At 39.9% G+C, this 23085-nt stretch overlaps 1 protein-coding gene across 18 annotated transcripts in view; it reads right to left on the minus strand.

Moving 5' to 3' along the window:
- The window catches only part of l(1)G0196 (inositol hexakisphosphate and diphosphoinositol-pentakisphosphate kinase), a 1071245-nt gene that overhangs the window by 94395 nt on the left and 953765 nt on the right, over window positions 1-23085 (minus strand). For all 18 annotated transcript variants that reach the window (XM_070103279.1, XM_070103273.1, XM_070103280.1 and 15 more), the window contains one exon: window positions 19534-19600. In XM_070103279.1, the coding sequence (XP_069959380.1) occupies window positions 19534-19600 (67 nt within the window). The remainder of the gene's footprint in view (window positions 1-19533; window positions 19601-23085) is intronic.

A 23085-nucleotide genomic window follows, 5' to 3' on the forward strand; every position in this document is an offset into this window, starting at 1 on the left:
TCCAAACGTATATATACGTTCACTACCCCAGTGCCCCAAATATTTCAAAAAACTTTTTTTTTTTTTTTTTTTAGAAAAAAAGAGCACATTGTTCTAAGTGTTGTAGAATAAAAAAATTTTTTTAGGGTCAGTACTTACTGAGACATGAGGCCGCGAAGTTGGCACTTGGCGATCACCTGACGGCAACATGGAGCACTACCGCTTGCAGAAACTCTGCATATTTACTTTTTCCATTTTTTTTTTTACTTTTCTTGGTTTTCATGATATGATTCTTATGTTTTACAGTAATTCTTTTGATTTCAATGTTAATTGTTCCTTATACACCAATAATATATACAAAATTATTATCATATTGTCACAGATACATGTACACACTGACAGGTGATTTTGCACACCTGGCTGAATCACACATTATTATCTACAACTATATACTACAAGTATTTACATGTCCCACTTTTGTTTCTAGAACTCCACGACTGTATGATACTCGTTTGGGGTCGTTTTGTGGTGGTAGCACACACAACACACTTTTTCTGGGAATGCTTCTTCTTTGGGGTAGGTGGTGCTGGTACCAAGTAGTGACAGTTAGGGATGATTCGGTCTGGCACTTCCCCCACTGGCTGTGGCTGTGGTTGGGGGACAGGTTGTGGTGTGATAGGTCGCTGTTGAGGGGAAGGTACAGGTGTGGTACCATACTTTTTTGCTATCTGTTTTACGACATTCAAGGAGAATTCTGCAAAACGTTGTCGTTTTCCAGTCTTTATTTCGTACATATTGAATGCATTGAGCACTGCAATGTCTACAAGGTGAAAAAACAGTTTATATACCACTTGCGACTCCTACGCACACAGTCAACGAACCCTATCATCATGTCACACTTGTCAACGAGTCGCATATTGTTTGTATAGTCAACAACAGCAGCAGGCTTGTCAATACGTTCATTGGTCTCCCTGTTCACTTTGTCTGTTTGTACCATCTCGTTTCTGTGGATGGTTGACAGCAATGTCACGTCCTGTTTGTCATGCCACGTCAGTGCCATGATGTCATTGGCATGAAATGCTTGCACTGCACCTTCAATACTGCCTCCACTGAACCCTGGCATATGTTTTCTATTCCTTCTCACTGTTCCACATATATCAGTATTGTTCACATGTAGGAAATCTGTGAGCATAGGGCTGGTATACCAGTTGTCTGTATACAATGTATGGCCCTTGCCAAGGTATGGTTCCATCATTTTTTGAACAACATCACCAGAAATGCCCAACATGAGCCTGGTATCATCGAGTGTGTTTTTCCCAATATATACAATCACATCTAACAGAAGACCACTCTCACAGTCACACATGACAAAAAGTTTTATACCAAAGTGATGACGTTTGCTCGGTATACTATATTGTTTGAATGACAGGTGTCCCTTGAACAGAATCAAGGACTCATCAACAACAATGTTCTTGAAGGGATAAAAGTAGGCACTGAATTTCTGCTTCATATAGATAAACACTTCCCGGATTTTGTATAGAAGGTCATTTCTGTTGGGCCTATTCCTGTCTAAGAAGTGCAACATTCGTAGCAACAGAATGAATCTGTTGCAGGGAAGGAGGTCACGGAAGACAGGAGTACTGATAAAGTAGTCTGTGGCCCAGTAGTTACGTATATTGTTCTTATAGGTATGTGGCATAAGCATGACAGTGGCAAGGAATAAATACATTTCATCCTCTGTTGTATCTTTCCATCTGCACAGCCGTGACGATTCCCCAACCTCTGGTGTATTGTCCATGATATAGCGGTAATAATTGTTCATCTGGGTCACTATCAAATTCATTATTGGCTCGTCAAAGTATAACTGGAAAAAGTCTAACTCTGTAGACTCACTCGTTATGAGACATTGTGGCAGGATGCCACTTCCACTCGCATCAAAATCAAAAGGCTGTGGCATGAATATACTTTGTGTCCAGTTCCACTCTCGGTCACATGGTGCAGGGTGGACCTCTGGCATGGGGCATGGGGAAGCAGGAGGGGGGACACGAGTGGAGGCAGCACATGGTTGAGGGGATGCCGGGCGGTCCTTTGTCTGTCCACCCACCGCGCCATGTGGTCCAGGCACCGTGCCACCCACCACTATTTCCTCCATCCCTGCATATTCACCTTCATGATCACTTTCACTATCAGTGGCAGGGGTTTTGGATCGTGACCTGCCACGACCCTTGCCGCTGACTGCAAATGGCACACTGCCTGAATGTAGGTAATGACGCCTAAAAGTATGCTTCACTGGTGAATAATGATCACTGTCATTAGATGAATCCTCTAATGGCATAAAATCAATCTCATCATCATTTATATCACTTTCACTATCACTAAAACACCGGGAAAATGATAGTTTCCTCTTGCGTAGTTGCCTATGTGTAACACTCGCCACTCCAGAGGTGCTTGGCCCAGGGTCTAGTGTGGCCACACTGGCCACCCCAGAAGTGCTTGGCCTAAGGTCTGGTGTGGCCACACTGGCCACCCCAGAGGTGATGGGCTGAGGGTCATCTGGGTTATTGTCTATATTTTCACTATTTTCTTGATTATTAGTAGCCACATCTGTGTCAAATCCACTAAACTGACCTTCCATATCACTTTCCTCGAATAATAGAGTGTTAATACAACGAGGCGTGAGTAAATCACGAGGATGTGCCATGATGTTGACCGAAGATTGAGCACAAGAAATCACCAAGTCAACTGTTTCAACTACAAAATAAAGTGATCGAAAATTGGTAATTTGGCCAATTTAATGTAAAGCTCAAAATATTCCAATTTCAAAATAGGGTCCAGAATGAACAATGCAGGCATTCCTGGCACTAAACTAATATTTCCTCTGTTCATCAGTTACGTTTTCATGCTTTACAAATTAATTCCATTTTTATTTTTTATTCACATAATGAATTTTTATTCAGACCAAAAAATAGAAGATCTACTTTTATGCAATATTGTAATAACTGTATAAATAATATCACCACATTTGTGAATGTATATCAGACCCACCAGCTGGTGTGTATTAGATGTGTGAGATCATTTGTTTACTCTTGAACTGAGCTACTTTGAGCTCAGTTTGAAGCCATTTCCAGTACTAAAACTAATCAAAATCATCTCTATTTCTGTAATATATCTTCCATTCTATCAAATGAGACCAAGAAATCACAAATACAACTATAAAAAACATACAAAAAACACTACAAAGTCGCTGTTTTAATCGAAAATTACGGTCTTAGTTTTTTTTCCTCATTATGCATTGTGTGCTGAAGAATTTGTTTAATGTGGTACACATATACCACACAGATGTATTCTCTCATATCTAAACCCAAATTTACCACTCACAGCTTATCAGAGTGAGCTGAGCTCATGGCATAGATCTACGGTTTGGACCCTCAACGTAAAGCCATTCATCTACGGCACGGACCCCGAAAGGGTTAACGGTCTAATTTTATGTCAATATAGACATTTTCATGAATCCATCTATGATATTTTCTTCGAAATTATATAAGAAACACGTTACATAGTATATAAACATTTTGTTTATATACTATGGAGGTCTGTTAGCCAGGCGGAGGGAAAACATTACGTCACTCCCCTTAGTACATAACGCTTTTGTTTACAATTCTCGGCTTGAATTATTCATTACTTCTCCCTTTGTTTATGATGGCATCTAAAGGTAGTTGTTATAAACAATTAAACTCAGCAAACATGGTATGTCAATGGTAATAATATGGCTCTGGGGCACATTAAATATATTGTAGCTATATGTAGCCCAGGCGGACTACATACCTACATTATTATTATAACTGATACTTATGTGTACCTGTACCTAAGTAAACTTACACACTGTGCTGGCATGCAGGTACACATTAAAATCACTAAGAGTGTCTTATTAGTCTTGAAGATGCCATATTAATAATGATAATAATAATAACACAATAATAATCACTCTAAGTAGCATTAAATATCGTATAAAACGTTAATATAGACATTTTGCTTAATCCATCTAAATACACCCCACAGCAGAATAAATTAACATAAATATGAGATGTGGTAGCCAGATGACTTGTAGGATGAAATGATAGAGAATCTTTTCCCGATTGTAATGACACCAAAAAAACGAAATTTGATGGAAAAATGATGGAATTACGCTCTTGCGAAGTTAGCGATTTCGCCCACTTTGAGCCCTATTTTCGGCTAATTCCATTGTTCCAGTCGATCAAACTCATAGCTATTTCTTTAAAACTCTGTTTTTTTCTATCGACTGTTTTTTCTATCAACTACCCAATAACATGGTCAGAAATTTGCAATTTGGCCAATTTCACGAAAATGAAAAAATATGACAATTTCAAAATAAAGTCCAGAATGAACAATGCAGACATTCACAGCTCTAAAATAACATTTTCTTTGTTCATCAGTCACATCTCCAGGCCCCTTTGATATTACTCTTGCTTTCTATTTTGAATTTTTATTCAAACAAAAAATAGAAGATTTACTGTTATGCATACTACTGCAATATTTTAATAATTGTACAAATAATGTAAACCCATTCATGACTGCATATTAGAATGGCTAGTTGGACATTTATTGGACAATGACATCATTTGTTTACTTTTGAACATCGGCAAAAGTCAAACATTTCCCTTACTTTGAGCTCCATTTCCAGGTTCTTTTTATAGTAAAACCAATGAAAATCACCTCTATTTCTATAATATGTTTTCCATTCTATCAAATGAGACCAAGAAAACGAGAATACAACAATAAATACTATACGAAAATAGACCACAAAGTCGGCATTTTAATTAAAAAATAGTCGGAGTTTTTTTTTCTCATTATGCACTGCGTGCTCCAGGATTTTTTTTATATGGTGCACACTGACCACACAGACCCATTCTCTCACATGTGGGCCTACCAGCTTTCTCCTGCTTGATTTGAAGCCGCTAGAATTTATGAGTATATATACGTCAAACACGGTACCTCGTAAGACATATATAGTGTATGACCAAAACAGTCAAAGGGTTAATGTCGTAGTAGGTATAAGTGGCCAGGCAGGATGCCATACCTCCCACAGACTTTCTACAAATAAATACTTTTCACCTCTCATCCTGCATTAAGACTACAAATACTTTAAGGTAAGTAATGCGTGTACTGTACATGCATTTTACCGCTCTAGGGAGCTTTAAGCATTGTAGTATAGTATGTGTGGGTGGGGTGGCCAGGAGGGCTACCACACCTGATGTCTTAAAGTAAATACTACTCACCTTTTGCCCTACATTAAGACTACAAATATTTTGAGGTAAATAATGAGTGTACTGTGTGTGTGTGTATTTTACTTTTTAATGCCTAGTTCTATTGCTAACTTAATATATGTTAGTGTAAACTTGTTATCTGGCATTTATATGCATTTATAAATGGAAAAAATGGAGTTCTGCTTTCCAGCGAAGTCTGCTTTCTGGCAGTAGCCTGGAATCTAGCCTGCCGAATAAGTGGGGCCCTACTGTAAATGCAAATGGAGTCAACTCTGCTATCCAGCCTGTAGCTGTAGGAGTACCCCAGGGTAGTGTCCTAGGCCCACTACTCTTTCTCATCTACATCAATGATCTCTCCCCAATGCAACCTAACTCCTATTAGCAGATGACACTACTTATATCCACTCCCATTCGAACCCAGCTGTACAGTGGACCCCCGGTTAACGATATTTCTTCACTCCAGAAGTATGTTCAGGTGCCAGTACTGACCGAATTTGTTCCCATAAGAAATATTGTGAAGTAGATTAGTCCATTTCAGACCCCCAAACATACACGTACAAACGCACTTACATAAATACACTTACATAATTGGTCACATTCGGAGGTAATCGTTATGCGGGGGTCCACTGTACTTAGAAACACTGTAAACAATGAGCTGCTAAAAATATATACTGGGATGATGACCAACAACCTCACTCTCAACATAGACAAAACATAATTCATGCTGTCTGGCAACAGAGCCTTATATATCCAACTTAATATATCGATAAATGGTTCCCCTGTATCAAGATACACCGAGGGTAAATATCTAGGTCTTCTTGACTGTAATCTTAAATTTCATTCTCACGTCCAACACATATCCAAGAAAATTTCCAAATCAGTAGGCATCTTTTCCAAGATATGATACTATGTACCACAAATGACACTATACCACTCTAATATATCTTTACCTCACCTATGGAGTTTGTGCCTAAGGATCAACCACAGCCAACCACCTTAAACCTTTAATAACCCAACAAAAAGCTGCTGTGCAGGTGATAACCAGCTCCTGTGCTAGACAGCACACCCCACCACTTTTCAAAAGCCTGAACTTGCTAAATATACGAGACATACACTCATAACATAAACCCTCCACTTAAACTATTCTTTGACAGTTACAACAGAATGCACAGTCACAGTACAAGGCATAAGGTACCTTCAACATCCCTTGTGTCAGTCTCACATTATACAAAAATGCTATGTACATAAAGGGCCCGAAGAACTGGAACTTGCTACTGGAACCGGTAAAGGATCCCCTGACTACTTATAAATTTAGAACTTTGATAAAAAATCATCTTATCCCTCAATACTAACCAATTCAACCAAAACAAATCCTTAGTTATATTATGTGACCTCTAGACTTTTAAACTTTTGCCAGTCCATGAAATACAGTGGACCCTCGACTAACGCTATTAATCCGTTCCTGAGAGCTCATCGTTAGTCAAGTTAATTTTCCCCATAAGAAATAATGGAAATCAAATTAATCCGTGTAGGACACCCCAAAGTATGGAAAAAAAATTGTTTTTACCATATGAAATATTAATTTTAATACACACAAACTGAAGAAGACATGCACAGTTACATGACACTTACCTTTACTGAAGATCAGGTGATGATTGATGGGATGGGAGGAGGGGAGAGTGTTGATGGTCTTAGTGTTTAGAAGGGGAATCCCCTTCCATTAGGACTTGAGGTGGCAAGTCCTTTTCTGGGGTTACTTCCCTTCCCTTTAAATCTCTCAAGCCAATCTTTGCTGGCCTTAAATTCACTCACATCACCACTAGTTGCTTGCATTTTTTTAATTAAATCGTCATGCAACTTCCTAGCCTTTTCACGTATGATTGCTTGAGAGATGCTATCTTCTGCTACCTGTTTTTCGTTTATCCGCACCAATAACAGTCTCTCAACATCTTCGAGTACTTGCGATCTCAGTTTCGAAAACATAGTTGCACCTTTGGCAAGAACAACTTCCTTGATTGCCGTTTTCTTGCCCACAATAGTAGCGATGGTTGATTGGGGTTTTGTGTACAACCTGGCCAGCTCGGAGACACGCACTCCACTTTCATACTTAGCAATGATCTCTTTCTTCATATCCATAGTAATTCTCACCCTTTTTGCTGTAGGGTTGGCACTAGAAGCTTTCTTGGGGCCCATGGTGGCTTATTTTGCAGGTGCAATCACTGAAAAGGCTGTGATAATATGAAATGTTCCAATTGTATGCTTGGAAGCGACCGCGGTGGCTGGCTGGCTTGTAAACACTGGCCAGAAGTGGACGCGTCTCAGACGGAACAAATAGTGTTGGTCGAGTTTTTTAGTGCTAGTCGAGGCAAAATTTTTGCGTTAAAATGTATCGCTAGTCGGATTTATCGTTAATCGATGCCATCGTTGGTCGAGGGTCCACTGTATTACTGCCTGAATGTACGAACCACAGCCTGGTTGGTCAGGTAGACTTTAGGTGCCTGTCCAGTGCCTTCTTGAAGACAGCCAGGGGTCTATTGGTAATCCCCCTTATGTATGCTGGGAGGCAGTTGAACAGTCTTGGGCCCCGGACACTTATTGTGTTGTCTCTCAATATACTTGTGGTGCCCCTGCTTTTCATCAGGGAAATGTTACATCTCCTGCCAAGTCTTTTGTTTTCATAGGGAGTGATTTTTGGGTTCAGGTTTGGTGCCAATCCCTCCAGGACCTTCCAAGTGTATATTATCACGTATCTCTCTCGCCTGCGTTCCAGGGAATAAAGATCAAGGACCTTCAACCGTTCCAAGTAATTTAGGTGCCTTATCGTACTTGTGTGTGCCATGAATGTTCTTTGTACACTCTCCAGGTCTGCAACGTCTCCAGCCTTGAAGGGGGCCATTAGTGTACAGCAGTATTCCAGCCTATAGAGAACAAGCGATTTGAACAGGATCATCATGGGCTTGGCATCCCTAGTTTTGAAGGTTCTCATTATCCATCCTATCATTTTCCTAGTTTTAAGTAGCTACTATGTATTAGGATTAGTCTGACCAAAATGCCCCGGCACGATAGTGGCTCTCTGTGTACTTAGCAAACCAAAATTGTAATTACACACTGTAACCTTTACAAAGAAATAAACCTTTTATCTTTATAAAGATACAGTGTGAGTGCTTCTTATCCTACTGACAGCTTGGGCTGTCTTTCATCCTCTTCTCACTCCTACCAATGATCTTCAGTTCCACATCTGAACTTGACTCATTTTCTTCCACATTACCTTTGTTCACTAGTGATCCTTCTGTATTCAGCTTGTTGTGCTTGGAGGTATCAGCTCATAATAACTCCTGACCCCAGCTCTGTGCTCTTATCAACTAGTTTTACCAATTCCTGGCCCCCAGGGCCCAATCATACCTACTCTTGAAACTGTGTATGGTATTTGCTTTTACATTTTCATTTTGTGCATTTCATATAGTCACCACACCAAGAATGAAAGATGCTATGTTATTCCACGAAAGCAAGGAAGATGCTATGTCATTTACTGCAAGTACAGCAGGTACTATGTTACCAACTGCAAGTAAGTCGGGTTCTATGTTACCCACTGAAAACAGGGTAGGTGCTATGCTATCAACTGCGAGTAAGGCAACTGAATTTTTTTTATTATATTTTTCTATGTTGTTTAAATTAAATTATATAACATCTCTGTTCATTTTATACATGATTAATGAACTTGAATCTGTTTGGAACAGGCTGGTCAAGGAATTAATATCAACTAATTACATATAAGAATATCAAATAATTACATACAGGAATATCAACTAATTACAAACAGGAATATCAACTAATTACATATAGGAATATCAACTAATTGCATATTTGTTACTCTCTTACTTAACCTTTTCAGGGTCAGAATCCCTGATTTGAGAAGTGCTGTCAGGGTTGAAGAATTTAAAAAAAAAAAAAAAAAAAAAAAAAAAATTCTTATGAAATGATAATCTTGTTTTCGAAGGTAATGAAACCAAAAGTACAAAATTTGATGGAAAACTTACGGAATTATGCTCGTGCAAAATTTGCAGTCTTTGATATACTGTACTTACACTGGCAATTTCACCCACTTTAAATCTTATTTTTGGCCAATTCCACTGTTCCAGTTGACCAAACTCACAGCTATTTTGTTAGAATTCCTTCTATTACTGATTGAGCACAAGAAAATGCCCATTTACCCCTTTAACTACTCAATAAAGTGATCAGAAATTGGTAAGTTGTCAATTACACACAAAGTTTAAAAATTGCCAATTTTAAAATAGGGTCCAGAATAAACAATGTAGACATTCCTGGCACTAAAAAAACATTTCCTCTGTTCATTGGTTACATTCCCAGGCCTCTTCCATATTACGCTTGTTTTCCAATTTGAATTTTTATCCCCCCCCAAAATAGAATATTTACTGTTTCGCAGAATGCACTGCATTATTGTAATACAGTGAACCCTCGAATTTCATAATTAATTCGTTCCAGAGAGTCTGACGAATAGCAAAATTTATGAGTGGCAAAACCATTTTCCCCATAAGAAATAATGTAAATCCAATTAATCCGTTCCAGACACCCAAAAGTATTAACAAAAATTATTTTTTAATAGATTAACCCTTACACTTTTCGGCTGTATATCTGTATAGTATATGCGTCTTACGAGCCAATGTTTCCGAGGTATTAATACGTGTAAATTCTAGCGGCTTCAAATCAAGCAGGAGAAAACTGGTAGGCCCTCATGTGAGAGAATGGGTCTGTGTGGTCAGTGTGTGCAGTTTAAAAAAAATCGGGGAGCCTGTGGTGCATTGTGGGAATGCCATTTCAGTAGTCCTTATTCAGGATGCCTAGTGGTAAGAAATATCCGACTCCGGCGAATCTGGGACTTATCTCTTCTCAAGAGATAGCTCTAAAACAGATAGAAGTGTCTCTGAAGGTGAATTTCATGGTTCTGAGGAGTTTATGACTGAAAGCAATGCACAGGATACCAGAAGGAAGGAAGGAAGACAAAGAAAGTAGGTAAGTAGTAGGTAGTAAATAAGTAAGTACACTTATTTTCATAGAACTGCTATTAGCTTCTAGAAGCTTGGTGTGGTGTGTGTGTGTGTGTGTGGAGTCCACACACACACAAACACACACACACACACACACACACACACACAAAGCTTCCAGAAGCTGACAGCAGCTGTCAAAATGACATATTATACCATCATTCACCATCCTCACTACCTGTCAACACCCATGGGGTCCGGTGCCTTCTTCCTCCTTCCTACCTAGTTACCTACCTATTTACTTACCTACTTACTTACCTACCTACTTACCTACTTACTTACCTACCTACTTACTTACCTCTTACCTACATACCTACTTTCTTTCTTTCATAGAACTGCTATTAGCTTCTGGAAGCTTGGTGTGGGGAGTACTCACTTAATTACTCATCTAATTTTGGTTGCAGGGGTCGAGACTCAGCTCCTGGCCCTGCCTCTTCACTGAATGCTACTAGGTCCTCTCTCTCCCTGCTCCAAGAGCTTTATCATACCTCGTCTTAAAGCTATGTATTGTTCCTGCTTCCACTACATCACTCGCCAGACTGTTCCACTTCCTGACTGAAGAAATACTTCCTAACATCCCTTTGACTCATCCGAGTCTTCAACTTAAAAGCGTGACCCCATGTTTCTGTGTCCCCTCTCTGGAACATCCTGTCTCTGACCACCATGTCTATTCTACGCAGTATTTTGTATGTCGTTATCATGTCTCCCCTGACCCCTCCTGTCCTCCAGTGTCGTCAGGCCGATTTCCCTTAACCTTTCTTCGTAGGACATTCTCCTTAGCTCTGGAACTAACCTTGTCGCAAACCTTTGCACTTTCTCTAATTTCTTGACATGCTTGACCTGGTGTGGGTTCCAAACTGGTGCTGCATACTCCAGTATGGGCCTGACGTACACGGTATACAGTGTCTTGAACGATTCCTTACTGAGGTATAGGAACGCTATTCTCAGGTTTGCCAGGCGCCCATATGCTGCAGCAGTTATCTGGTTGATGTGTGCTTCCGGGGATGTGCTTGGTGTTATACTCACCCCAAGATCTTCCTCCTTGAGTGAGGTTTGCAATCTTTGGCCACCTAGCCTATACTCTGTCTGTGATCTTCTTTGCCCTTCCCCAATCTTCACGACTTTGCATTTGGCGGGGTTAAATTCAAGAAGCCAGTTTCTAGGCCAGGTGTCCACCCTGTCCAGATCTCTTTGAAGTCCCGCCTGATCCTCATCTGATTTAATTCTCCTCATTAACTTCACATCGTCTGTAAACAGGGACACTTCTGAGTTTATCCCTTCCATCATGTCATTCACATATACCAAAAATAGCACTTGTCCTAGGACCGACCCCTGTGGGACCCCACTCATCACAGGTGCCCACTGTGATACCTCATCATGTACCATGACTTGTTGTTGCCTCCCTGTTAGGTATTCTCTGATCCATTGCAGTGTCCTTCCTGTTATATGCACCTGATCCTCTAGCTTCTGCACTAATCTCTTGTGAGAAACTGTGTTGAAAGCCTTCTTGCAGTCCAAGAAAATGCAATCAACCTACCCCTCTCTCTCATGTCTTACTTCTGTTACTTTATCATAAAACTCCAGAAGGTTTGTGACACAAGATTTGCCTTCCATGAATCCATGCTGGTTGTCATTTATACTCTTGTTCCATTCCAAGTGCTCTACCATTCTCCTGACAATCTTCTCCATGACTTTGCATACTATACATGTCAGTGACACTGGTCTATAGTTCAGTGCCTCTTTTCTGTCTCCTTTTTTAAAAATGGGAACTACATTTGCAGTCTTCCATACCTCAGGTAGTTGCCCAGTTTCAAGGGATGTGCTGAAGATTGTGGTTAGTGGCACACACAGTGTTTCTGCTCCCTCTCTAAGGACCAATGGGGAGATGTTGTCCGGTCCCATTGCCTTTGTGGTGTCAAGGTCACTTAGCAACTTCTTCACCTCCTCCTCAGTTCTGAGTATGTCATCCAACACTCGTTGGTGTCCCCCTCTGTCCTGCCTTCCCAGAGTCCTTCCTGTCTCCACTGTAAATACTTCCCTAAATCTTGTGTTGAGCTCCTCACATACCTCTTGATCATTTCTCGTGAGTTCCCTACCTTCTTTCCTCAGCCTGATCACCTGGTCTCTGACTGTTGTCTTCCTCTTAATGTGGCTATACAGCAGTTTTGGGTCAGACTTGACTTTCGATGCTATGTTGTTTTCGTACTGTCGCTGGGCCTCCCTCCTTATCTGTGCATACTTGTTTCTGGGTCTTTGACTACTCTCCTTATTTTCCTGGGTCCTTTTTTTTTTTGTGTGTGTGTGTGTGTACAGCCCACACACACACACACACACACCACACCAAGCTTTCAGAAGCTAATAGCAGTTCTATGAAAGTGTCCAGTGACTATATATGTGTATACATATTATATAACAATAGTAATAGACAATTTTTTGTATTGTTGGTTTGTGTAAACAAGTTATGTAAATGTAGATGAATGGTTCAGAGAACCAACAAGTTGATAAATTAGACACATGTGCAATACTTGGGTATCTTTAATGAGGAAACGTTTCACCACACAGTGGCTTCATCAGTCCATACAAAGGAGAATGGTGAAGAACAGGAGTTTGAGGTAATCAGTACCTCAGCCTTGAGTTGATGTGGTTAGTCCATCAATCTTGAAAAGAATACAGCATATGTGCAAAGAAGTAGCTTATATACTGTAGGCAGGAGAGGTGCAGCTTATTGTGTTGCATACCAGTGTATATATGTACATTGTACCTAAGTTTGGTCTCACAGGCCACGAAAGTTACTGGGAAAAAAATATTGGAAAATACAAGAAACCTTCTAATGGGAGTAAATATGAGTGTACCGGGTGAGTGGCATTCGCTGCTGTTGCCATACGTGGCTCATTTTCTGCCAACCTCAATGTAACCTTGCAAAGAAATAACCTATGTTTATTTTACGCCTCTATATCTCGGTAAGTATTGATTGCAAAAATTTTTTTTTTAGGTTTAAAACACTCAGCTAATTAATCCTAACATTTTGGTAAGAATTTTTTTTTTTTTAATATTTTGCGACACAGGAAGACAGTTTCAGAATAGGGCTTGCGACAGTGAAAGGGTTAAATATAGATTTACATACAGAAAAGAATGAGAAATCAAGTATAAAACAATAATAACATCACACTTACCTTTATTGAAGACTCTTGCTTGCTCCCCCAAGCAATAAAATTTGATAATTCTATTCACTCATGCGCAAGTCCCACTCAAATCAAACCACGTGTGTGGGGAAGTATCCTGGCTGGTGTGTGTCAGAAGTATCCTGGCTGGTGTGTGTGAGGAAGTACCCTGGCTGGTGTGGGGAAGTACCCTCTCTGGTGGTATAAACCTTAGTAATAAATACCGACAAGTTGGTTTAGAAAGACACGTAAGCAAACACTATAACATATTTATTAGAAAACGTTTCGGTCCTGGGACCTTGATCACTTCTAACATACAGAGGTAGAAAGACATTATATATATATAGGCGGAGAGTGAGATGTGACGCACGTGACCTGAGGAATGTCATAAGAACATAAGAATGGAGGAACACTGTAGAAGGCCTACTGGCCCATGCGAGGCAGGTCCTTATCAAAACAACCTCTGTCTATGATGAGGACCAGTAGACGATGAAATCATGTGACTCCTGTGTTGTTGGGTCGGTGCTGCTTAAGTATCATGTATGCCAATGTTTTTGAAATTTTGTAGTTTCCAGTGTTGCGTTCTATAGTGTCGGTGACGGTGATTAGTGAGGCTTCTAGGCACCGTCGGCGTCTGAGGTCTGGTTCGGTGAGAACGAGTTGTGCCTTGTTCCAGTTCATCAAATGCCCCGTTGAGTCTCTGTGGAGGACACAGGCGTACCTTACATCGTCTCTGTTAGAGGCATTTCGATGCTCATTCAGGCGGACTGCAAGATCTCTGCCTGTCTCGCCTACATATTTCTTGGGACAGAACCCACAGGGGATCGTGTAGACGCCTGCTGTAGAAGTTAGAGGTGTGGGGCTGCGTTTAGTAGTGAGGTCTTTGATAGAGGATGTGTTTATGGTGGAAACGTTGATGTTACTCATAGCAAGTGCCCGGCGAGTATTCGTGGCAACATCGCCACATGGGAGTACTATGAACTGTTTAGGGGGCTGTTCCATGGGCGGTTTGTTGAGGATAGCTTGTGCCTTGAGTCTGCAATCTCGGATGAAGAAAGATGGGAACTGAAGACGTGTAAAGGCTTGCGTCTACACGATCCCCTGTGGGTTCTGTCCCAAGAAATATGTAGGCGAGACAGGCAGAGATCTTGCAGTCCGCCTGAATGAGCATCGAAATGCCTCTAACAGAGACGATGTAAGGTACGCCTGTGTCCTCCACAGAGACTCAACGGGGCATTTGATGAACTGGAACGAGGCACAACTCGTTCTCACCGAACCAGACCTCAGACGCCGATGGTGCCTAGAAGCCTCACTAATCACCGTCACCGACACTATAGAACGCAACACTGGAAACTACAAAATTTCAAAAACATTGGCATACATGATACTTAAGCAGCACCAACCCAACAACACAGGAGTCACATGATTTCATCGTCTACTGGTCCTCATCATAGACAGAGGTTGTTTTGATAAGGACCTGCCTCGCATGGGCCAGTAGGCCTTCTACAGTGTTCCTCCATTCTTATGTTCTTATGACATTCCTCAGGTCACGTGCGTCACATCTCACTCTCCGCCTATATATATATAATGTCTTTCTACCTCTGTATGTTAGAAGTGATCAAGGTCCCAGGACCGAAACGTTTTCTAATAAATATGTTATAGTGTTTGCTTACGTGTCTTTCTAAACCACCCTCTCTGGTGTATGGGGAAGTACCCTGGCTGGTGTGTAGGGAAGTGCCCTGGCTGGTGTGTTCTTTCTTGAATTCTATTGTGTTTCTTTACCAAAGGGCTGGCACTAGGAGCTTTCTTTTGGCCCATAGTGGCTTACTTAGCAGTTGCAAGCACAAAAAACAATGGATTATTACGAAATTGATCATATGAATGTGTAGGGTGATGGTCACGCGTCGATGAACAATGCCACACTGACTATGAATGGTGTTTGGTGAGCCTTTGTATGCGCGTTGACACTGGGAGGCTGCTCATATACGTTCCGGACAATCGATGAATGACGGGGCAAATTACGAACCATAAGGCTATAGTATTTTGATGAAAAAACTTTACGAAAGGTGAAATTTATGAAGCACAAGGCTTACGAAACTCAAGGGTCCACTGTAGTTGTATAAACAATGTCAGTGTATTTGTGAACGTGTATCAGACCGACCAGTTGGACACGTATTGGATGAGTGATGTAATTTATGTACTCTGGAATATCAGCAAAAATCGAACATTTCCACAAATCTGAGCTCAGTTTCAAGCTACTTTCAGTCCAGAAACCAATCAACATCATCTCTAATTCTGTAATATACCTTCCATTCTATCAATTGAGACCAAGAATACAACCATAAAAACCATACAAAAGTACACTTTAAAGGCAGTTTTAAATCAAAACTTGGTTGCAGTTTTTTTCCCAGGATTTTTCTATATGGTGCACACTTATCCAACAGACCCATTCTCTCATATCTAGGCCCACAATTTTCTGCTCACAACTTACCTGAGAGAGCTGAGCTCATGGCATAGTACTATGGCACTGATCCAAAGTTCAAAGCTTTAGTACTATGGTTCTTTGCAAAGGTTACAATTTGTGAAATGTTGTTTTGTTTTGTTTTATGGCACCCACTCCAAAAGGGTTAACAAATATATTATTTTGTGTGTTCATTTAATGCATAGATGACTGGCTGATATTTGTTTAAAACAAATTATGCAGGAATTAAACATGTTTCCTCTACACTGTGAGTTTGTAAGAAAGATTTTTTTTCCTGTTTTTGGGATCAAATGCACTGACAAATGGTATCAAAATTATTAGAATACTCAAGTGAAGAAATAAATTTGTGGTATAAACCTTGGTAATAAATACCGACAAGTTGGTTTAGAAAGACATGTAAGCAAACACTGTGACATATTTATTAGAAAATGTTTCGGTCCTGGGACCTTGATCACAGTCCTGGGACCTTGATCACAGTCCTGGGACCTTGGGAAGTGATCAAGGTCCCAAGACCAAAATGTTTTCTAATAAATATGTCATACTGTTTGCTTATGTGTCTTTCTAAACCAAATAAATTTGTAAATAATTAAATAAAAAATCAATGTTTTTACCAGAAATTAAATTCCTTAAAACACCCTTGGTCCCATTTATCTGGGATAAGAGAGTAATTGCTATGTATATAAACATTTAACCCTTTCAGGGTCCGTCCCATAGATCTACGGCTTTACATTCAGGGTCCAAACCATAGATCTATGCCAAAATTCTAGCGGCGTCAAATTTAGCACGAGAAGGCTGGTAGGCCTACATCTGAGAGAATGGGTCTGGGTGGTCAGTGTGCACACCATAGAAAAAATCTGGACGCCCGCATGGCATTGTGGGAACGCCAGCAAAGTAGCTTTGTTCATAGTGCCTGGCGGCAAGATGCTCTCACTCCCCACTCACTCTCTGGGTGAATTCTGATTCTCCTCTTCACAAATTACAATTCTAAGACTGATGGAAGTGGAGCTGAAGACAAATTCTATGGTTTTGAATCATATGGTACCATTGTGCCATATGGTACAATCGTACCATATGGTACAATGGTGCCATGCCATACAATGGTATCATATGGTACATTGGTATCATATGGTACAATGGTACCATATGGTACAATGTACCATATAGTACATTGTACCATATGGTACATTATATCATATGGTACAGGGTACAGGGACCCTAATGGAAATAAGTCTGTCTGACTTTTTTGGGTTATCCTAGATTCTCCAAACATATGCTGCTAAGTATATTCTATGTAACTTTATTTGTGTATAACTAAATAAACTTACTTATGATGCCACATGTGCTTGAGTAAGTTTATTCAGGTGTACAGAAATACAATTACGTAGATTATCATACATAACAGAATATGTATAAAATCCTAGGATAACCCAAAAGTCAGGGTGACTTATTTCAATAGTTATCCCTGTATCTCTACCATATGGTGTCCTGTACTATATGGTACCCTGTACTATATGGTACCCTGTACCATATGGTACCCTGTGCCATATGGTACCCTGTGCCATATGGTACCCTGTACCATATGGTACCCTGTACCATATGGTACCCTGCACCATATGTTATCCTGTACTGCATGGTACCCTATACCATATAGTACAATGTACCATATGGCACCTGTAACATATGATACCGTGTACCACATGGTCAATAGGTGTTGGTGGCATGAGACACCAGCCAAGACTGAGTGAGTGGCGACGCAAGCTAGCTACTGACTCTCCAGTTTCCGAGACAAAGTGTTTTGTCATCCACCTCAAGGAACACGTCAGGTTCCTGTACACTTGTAAATATATAATAGAACATTACTAATATACAACATTTTTGCATATTTTTGTTGTAAACAACTATTGTAAACAAAATAATAATGAAAATATTAGTGTGTTTATTGTGAATACAACAGTACCATATGGTACAATGAACTATATGGTATCATTGTACTGTATGGTACAATGTACCATATGGTACCATTACACCATATGGTACCATAAGGTACCATTGCACCATATGGTACCATTGTATCATATGGTACCATTGTATCATATGGTACCATTGTACCAAATGGTGCCATTGTACCAAATGGTGCCATTGTACCATATGGTACCATTGTATCATGTGCCACTGTGCCATATTGTACCATATGGTACCATTGTATATGGTGCCATTGTACCATATAGTACAATTGCACCCTATGGCACCATTGTACCATATGGTACTACATGGTACCATTGTATTCAACACAATAACTGCACTAATATTTTCATCATTTTGTTTACAATAAACTTATAAACAAGTTTTGTAAGCAATATAATGATAAACAAATTAGTGCAGTTATTGCATGGAATACAATGAGTGTTAACTTATACAATATACATTATACTGGTCTCACAGGCCACAAATGTTATTAGAAAAAGAAAAAACTAGAAAAGAAAAGAAAAAAGTATAAAAACCGTAAAATAAAAAAAATGGGATTTTGCTGAAGTCACTGATGTTGCCGCCACCCGGTCATTTTGGGTCAACTTCCCGCCACTATATCTCGGTAAGTACTGATCAGAAATTTTTTTTTTGTCTTACTACCTTCACAAAAATATACTCTTTAATTCTGTAAGAATTTTTTTTTTTTTTTTCAAAATTTCTTGGACACTGGAGCACCACTTCAGATTTTGGCCTTGGACCCTGAAGGGGTTAAGTAGTTCTCATTCTTTAGGGAGAAGACTCTTCCTCTTTCAACAAACCGGCAGCATCCCACCGAGGCAGGGTGGCCCAAAAAGAAAAAACAAAAGTTTCTCTTTTGAACTTAGTCGCCTCTTATGACATGCATGGCTTACGGAGGAAGAATTCTGTTCCACTTCCCCATGGAGAAGAGAGACTTATAGTAAGGAAAATACTATATTACAGTACTGAAAACTGAATTATAATATTTCAATAACAATGCAAGCATAAGTTAACATACATATAATACAGTCTGCTCTCTTATAAATTACCTGTACACAGTTCAATTAAACCATGGAACAGGTGGAATTTGAACCTATGGCCAGGAGTTTTAGGACTCGCCCACCATGGGTTCAAACCTCACCCATTCCCTGGCTTGCAATTGTTTTATTACAATTTTGTGAGTCAAGATATAGTTCAATTTTTAGCAAATGCAACTGAAAAAAGCATAAAAAAATGAACAGTGTGTACTGGTAAGACCTTCCATGTGCTACAAAATTTCTGACATACTCTTTCAATCACATTTAAAAAAAATTGCATTTTAAGGAGAAGCTGTATAAGAGAACTGAATATATAATGGAAACAATGTGTAAGTTTCATGAAAATATGGGAAAAGGTTGCTATAAAAGTGCATGACCACATCTTTCAAAAAGTTAATAAAACAAAAAAACACCCATCATTTTTGTGCATTTACACAAACAACTAGACACTCCTAGTTTGTGTAGGTGCACGATAGTGCTCAGGTATTTTTGTTCATAGACAACACAAGTAAACTAAATGTAAAACACCTTACTGCTAACCTGGAAGTAATGGGTATTGGCTCGGACTTGACAGCTATCACAATGTCCGTGTCGGTTACATCAACACCTGTAATGACCAATTATTACACATAAATAAAGACAATTATATTAATTATTGAACATTAAAATGGTATAAAATACCGACAGGTTGTTAGGTAAGACACATATGCGACAGTTAGGTATCTATTTCGAAACGTTTCGCCTACACAGTAGGCTTCTTCAGTCGAGTACAGAAAAGTTGATAGAAGCAGAAGAGATTTGAAGACGATGTAATCGTCTTCAAATCTCTTCTGCTTCTATCAACTTTTCTGTACTCGACTGAAGAAGCCTACTGTGTAGGCGAAACGTTTCGAAATAAAGATACCTAACTGTCGCATATGTATATTAATTATACTAAGTTTGTATAGTGTGATTCTTTTGTAAATTGAATAACAAGAGTTATTCAATTTACAAGTGTTGTTCAATTCTGGATAAATTTCTTCAAATTATATTTGCAAAAAAATTGCATTATAAACCCTCAACATAATGAACTTTTAAAACTATGGACAAAATCCACTGGTTAAATTGTACTTTTCAATGTTTATTGCAATATTCCTGCAGCGTGTGTACAGTACTATATTAGGTGTACACGAAAGTACTTTTGTACATTTTTATTGCTATTTTTTAATATTCTGATTTAACCCTTTCAGGGTCCGTGCCGTAGATCTACAGCTTTATGATGAGGGTCCAAACCATAGATCTACGCCAAAATTCTAGCGGCTTCAAATTTAGCGCAAGAAGGCTGGTAGGCCTACATCTGAGAGAATGGGTCTGGGTGGTCAGTGTTCACACTACAGAAAAAATCTGAACGACTGCATGGCACTGTGGGAACGCAACCAAAGTAGCTTTGTTCATCATGCCTGGCGGCAAGGAAGCTCTCACTCCTCACTCACTCTCCGGGCGAATTCTGACTCTCCTCTTCACAACTTAAAGTTCTAAGACCGATGGAAGTGGATCTGAAGAGGAATTCTATGGTTTTGAACCATATGGTACCATTGTACCATATGGTACAATGGTGCCATGTCATACAATGGTATCATATGGTACAATGGTACCATATGGTACAATGTACCATATAGTACATTGTACCATACAGTACATTATACCATATGGTACATTGTATCATATGGTACAGGGTACAGGGACCCTAATGGAAATAAGTCTGTCTGACTTCTTTTGGTTATCCTAGGTTCTCCAAACATATGCTGCTATGTATGATAATCTATGTAACTTTATTTGTGTATACCTAAATAAACTTACGATGCCACATATGCTTGAGTAAGTTTATTCAGGTGTACACAAATACAGTTACATAGATTATCATACATAACAGCATATGTATAAAATCCTAGGATAACCCAAAAAAAGTCAGGGTGAATTATTTCCATAGGGATCCCTGTATCTGCACCATAAGGTATCCTGTACTGTAAGGTACCCTATACCATATAGTACAATGTACCATATGGTACCTTGTAACATATGATACCATGTACTATATGGTCAGTTACAGATGTTGCTGCCACCAGGCAAGACTGAGTGAGTGACGACGCAAGCTAGCTAGTGACTCGGCAGTTTCCAAGACGAGCGCTTTGTCATCCACCTCAAGGAACATGTCGAGTGGCTGTACATTTGTAAATATATAATAGAACATTACTAATATACAACATTTTTGCATATTTTTGCTGTAAACAATTATTGTAAACGAAATAATGATGAAAATGTTAGTGCGGTTATTGTGTTGAATACAACAGTACCATATAGTACCATATGGTACAATGAATCATATGGTATCATTGTACCATATGGTACCATTGCACCATATGGTACCATTGCACATGGTACCACTGTATCATATGGTACCATTGTACCAAATGGTGCCATTGTACCATATTCTACCATGTTACCATTGAATCATATGGTGCCATTGTACCATATAGTACCACTGTACCATATGGTACCATTCTCAGTAGTAGTACCAGTTCCTAGTAACCAGTTACCAGTAACCAGTGTACCAGTAGATGACTCACTACCAACCGTCTCTGCGTGAATCACTGACTGTATTCATATTGCTGCTGACCATAGCAGGATTTCAAACACCCCCTCACCCATAGGCACTGTGAGTCAGTCGTAGTTAGCCAGCAGAGAGAGACAGGTCGGCTGTTGGTGCCTTCCCATACTTTCCGTTATATTATACGTACTACCAGCCTACGTGAGAATTCTTACCCTATCCACGTTACCGAAAATCCACATGACAAATGGTGACACCGGTGTGGGAGTGGATTTAAGGGTATTTCAAGATGTTAGAAGACTGTTTGTGGGGAGCCGGCAGGTCAAAGGTGAACTGTCCGCCACCTCCAGATACTCGCTACCCTCACTCACCTCCACCCTGTACTCCAGCCTGAAAGGCTGTTGCAGCCGTTTTTCAAGCTTCCTGGCTTAGTTCGTGTGCTAATTGCTTCAATCTCTGAGGGGTTGACCCGGATTTTGCAATTAAGCCAGTCAGTAAGCCAGACTGTGGAAGTGAACGCTAGTCAGCCTACCATCCAGCCTGTCTCCTGTCATCCACCTGCTCCTTCATGCTGTGTGCATCGTTACACGTCTTCCAGTCAGTCATTCTCGTGGGTTAAGCCAGTCAGTCAACCCAGCTTCTAACCCAGCTGAGAGAGAGAAGTAAGCCACGCACGTTCCTCTGAAGTATTGTTTCATGTATCGCTTGTGCTTGGATGCTGGTAAGAGTGGTCTTCATCATCCCTGTGGCATTGTGATTTAGTTAAGCCACCTTGTGCGTGGTGAGAAGTGCGTGGCAGTGAGAGCGCACAGGGCCAGCTTGTCCCGCTGCCCCCACCACCCGCCACCCACCTCATCTACCTGTGGGGTTTTTCTTTTTCAACGGATGTACCGGGTCCTAGTACTGTTTTGGCTCACATAATTGGTCAAGAGATTGTAGCTGAGCGCCAACGATAAAGCCAGTTATGTGAGTTCACCGAGAAAGCGCATTTCTTCCGAAAACAGTGTGAGTGTAGGAGGCGTAATCACCTGCAGGACAACCTTCCCCTCATCACTTGTCATCCCGTCTTCTACTCCAGATTTCAGTGATAATTTTCAAGAGACATTTTCCTGCATTTAAAGACATTTGCATGTGTGAGACATTTACAGTGAATTTCTTGCGTACTCTAAGCTTTGTGTTTTCAGTGTAGACTCAGTGTTTCTTTGACTCATTATTTTTGCAATATTTTCCAGTGTTATTGCTCATCTCTTGTGTTTCATTTTTATAATTTTTATCTGTGTTTTTTTTTATGCTACTCCATGTCTTTAGTAAGTATTATTGTGTAGTGTACCAGTCAGTCACTCCGTGTGAAATAATTTATTCATTTTTATCTTGTGTTCTTTCAGCATTGTATTCTCTAGTATTTGTCATTGTAGTTCATGAAGTGATATTCACACAAGTATACCAAATTATCCATTTATTTCTGTGTGTGTCTTTTTTCCGTATGCCAGCAGTGTCTCATTCCC

The sequence above is a fragment of the Cherax quadricarinatus genome, chromosome 85, assembly GCF_038502225.1.
Source record: "Cherax quadricarinatus isolate ZL_2023a chromosome 85, ASM3850222v1, whole genome shotgun sequence".
Classification (NCBI taxonomy): domain Eukaryota; kingdom Metazoa; phylum Arthropoda; class Malacostraca; order Decapoda; family Parastacidae; genus Cherax; species Cherax quadricarinatus.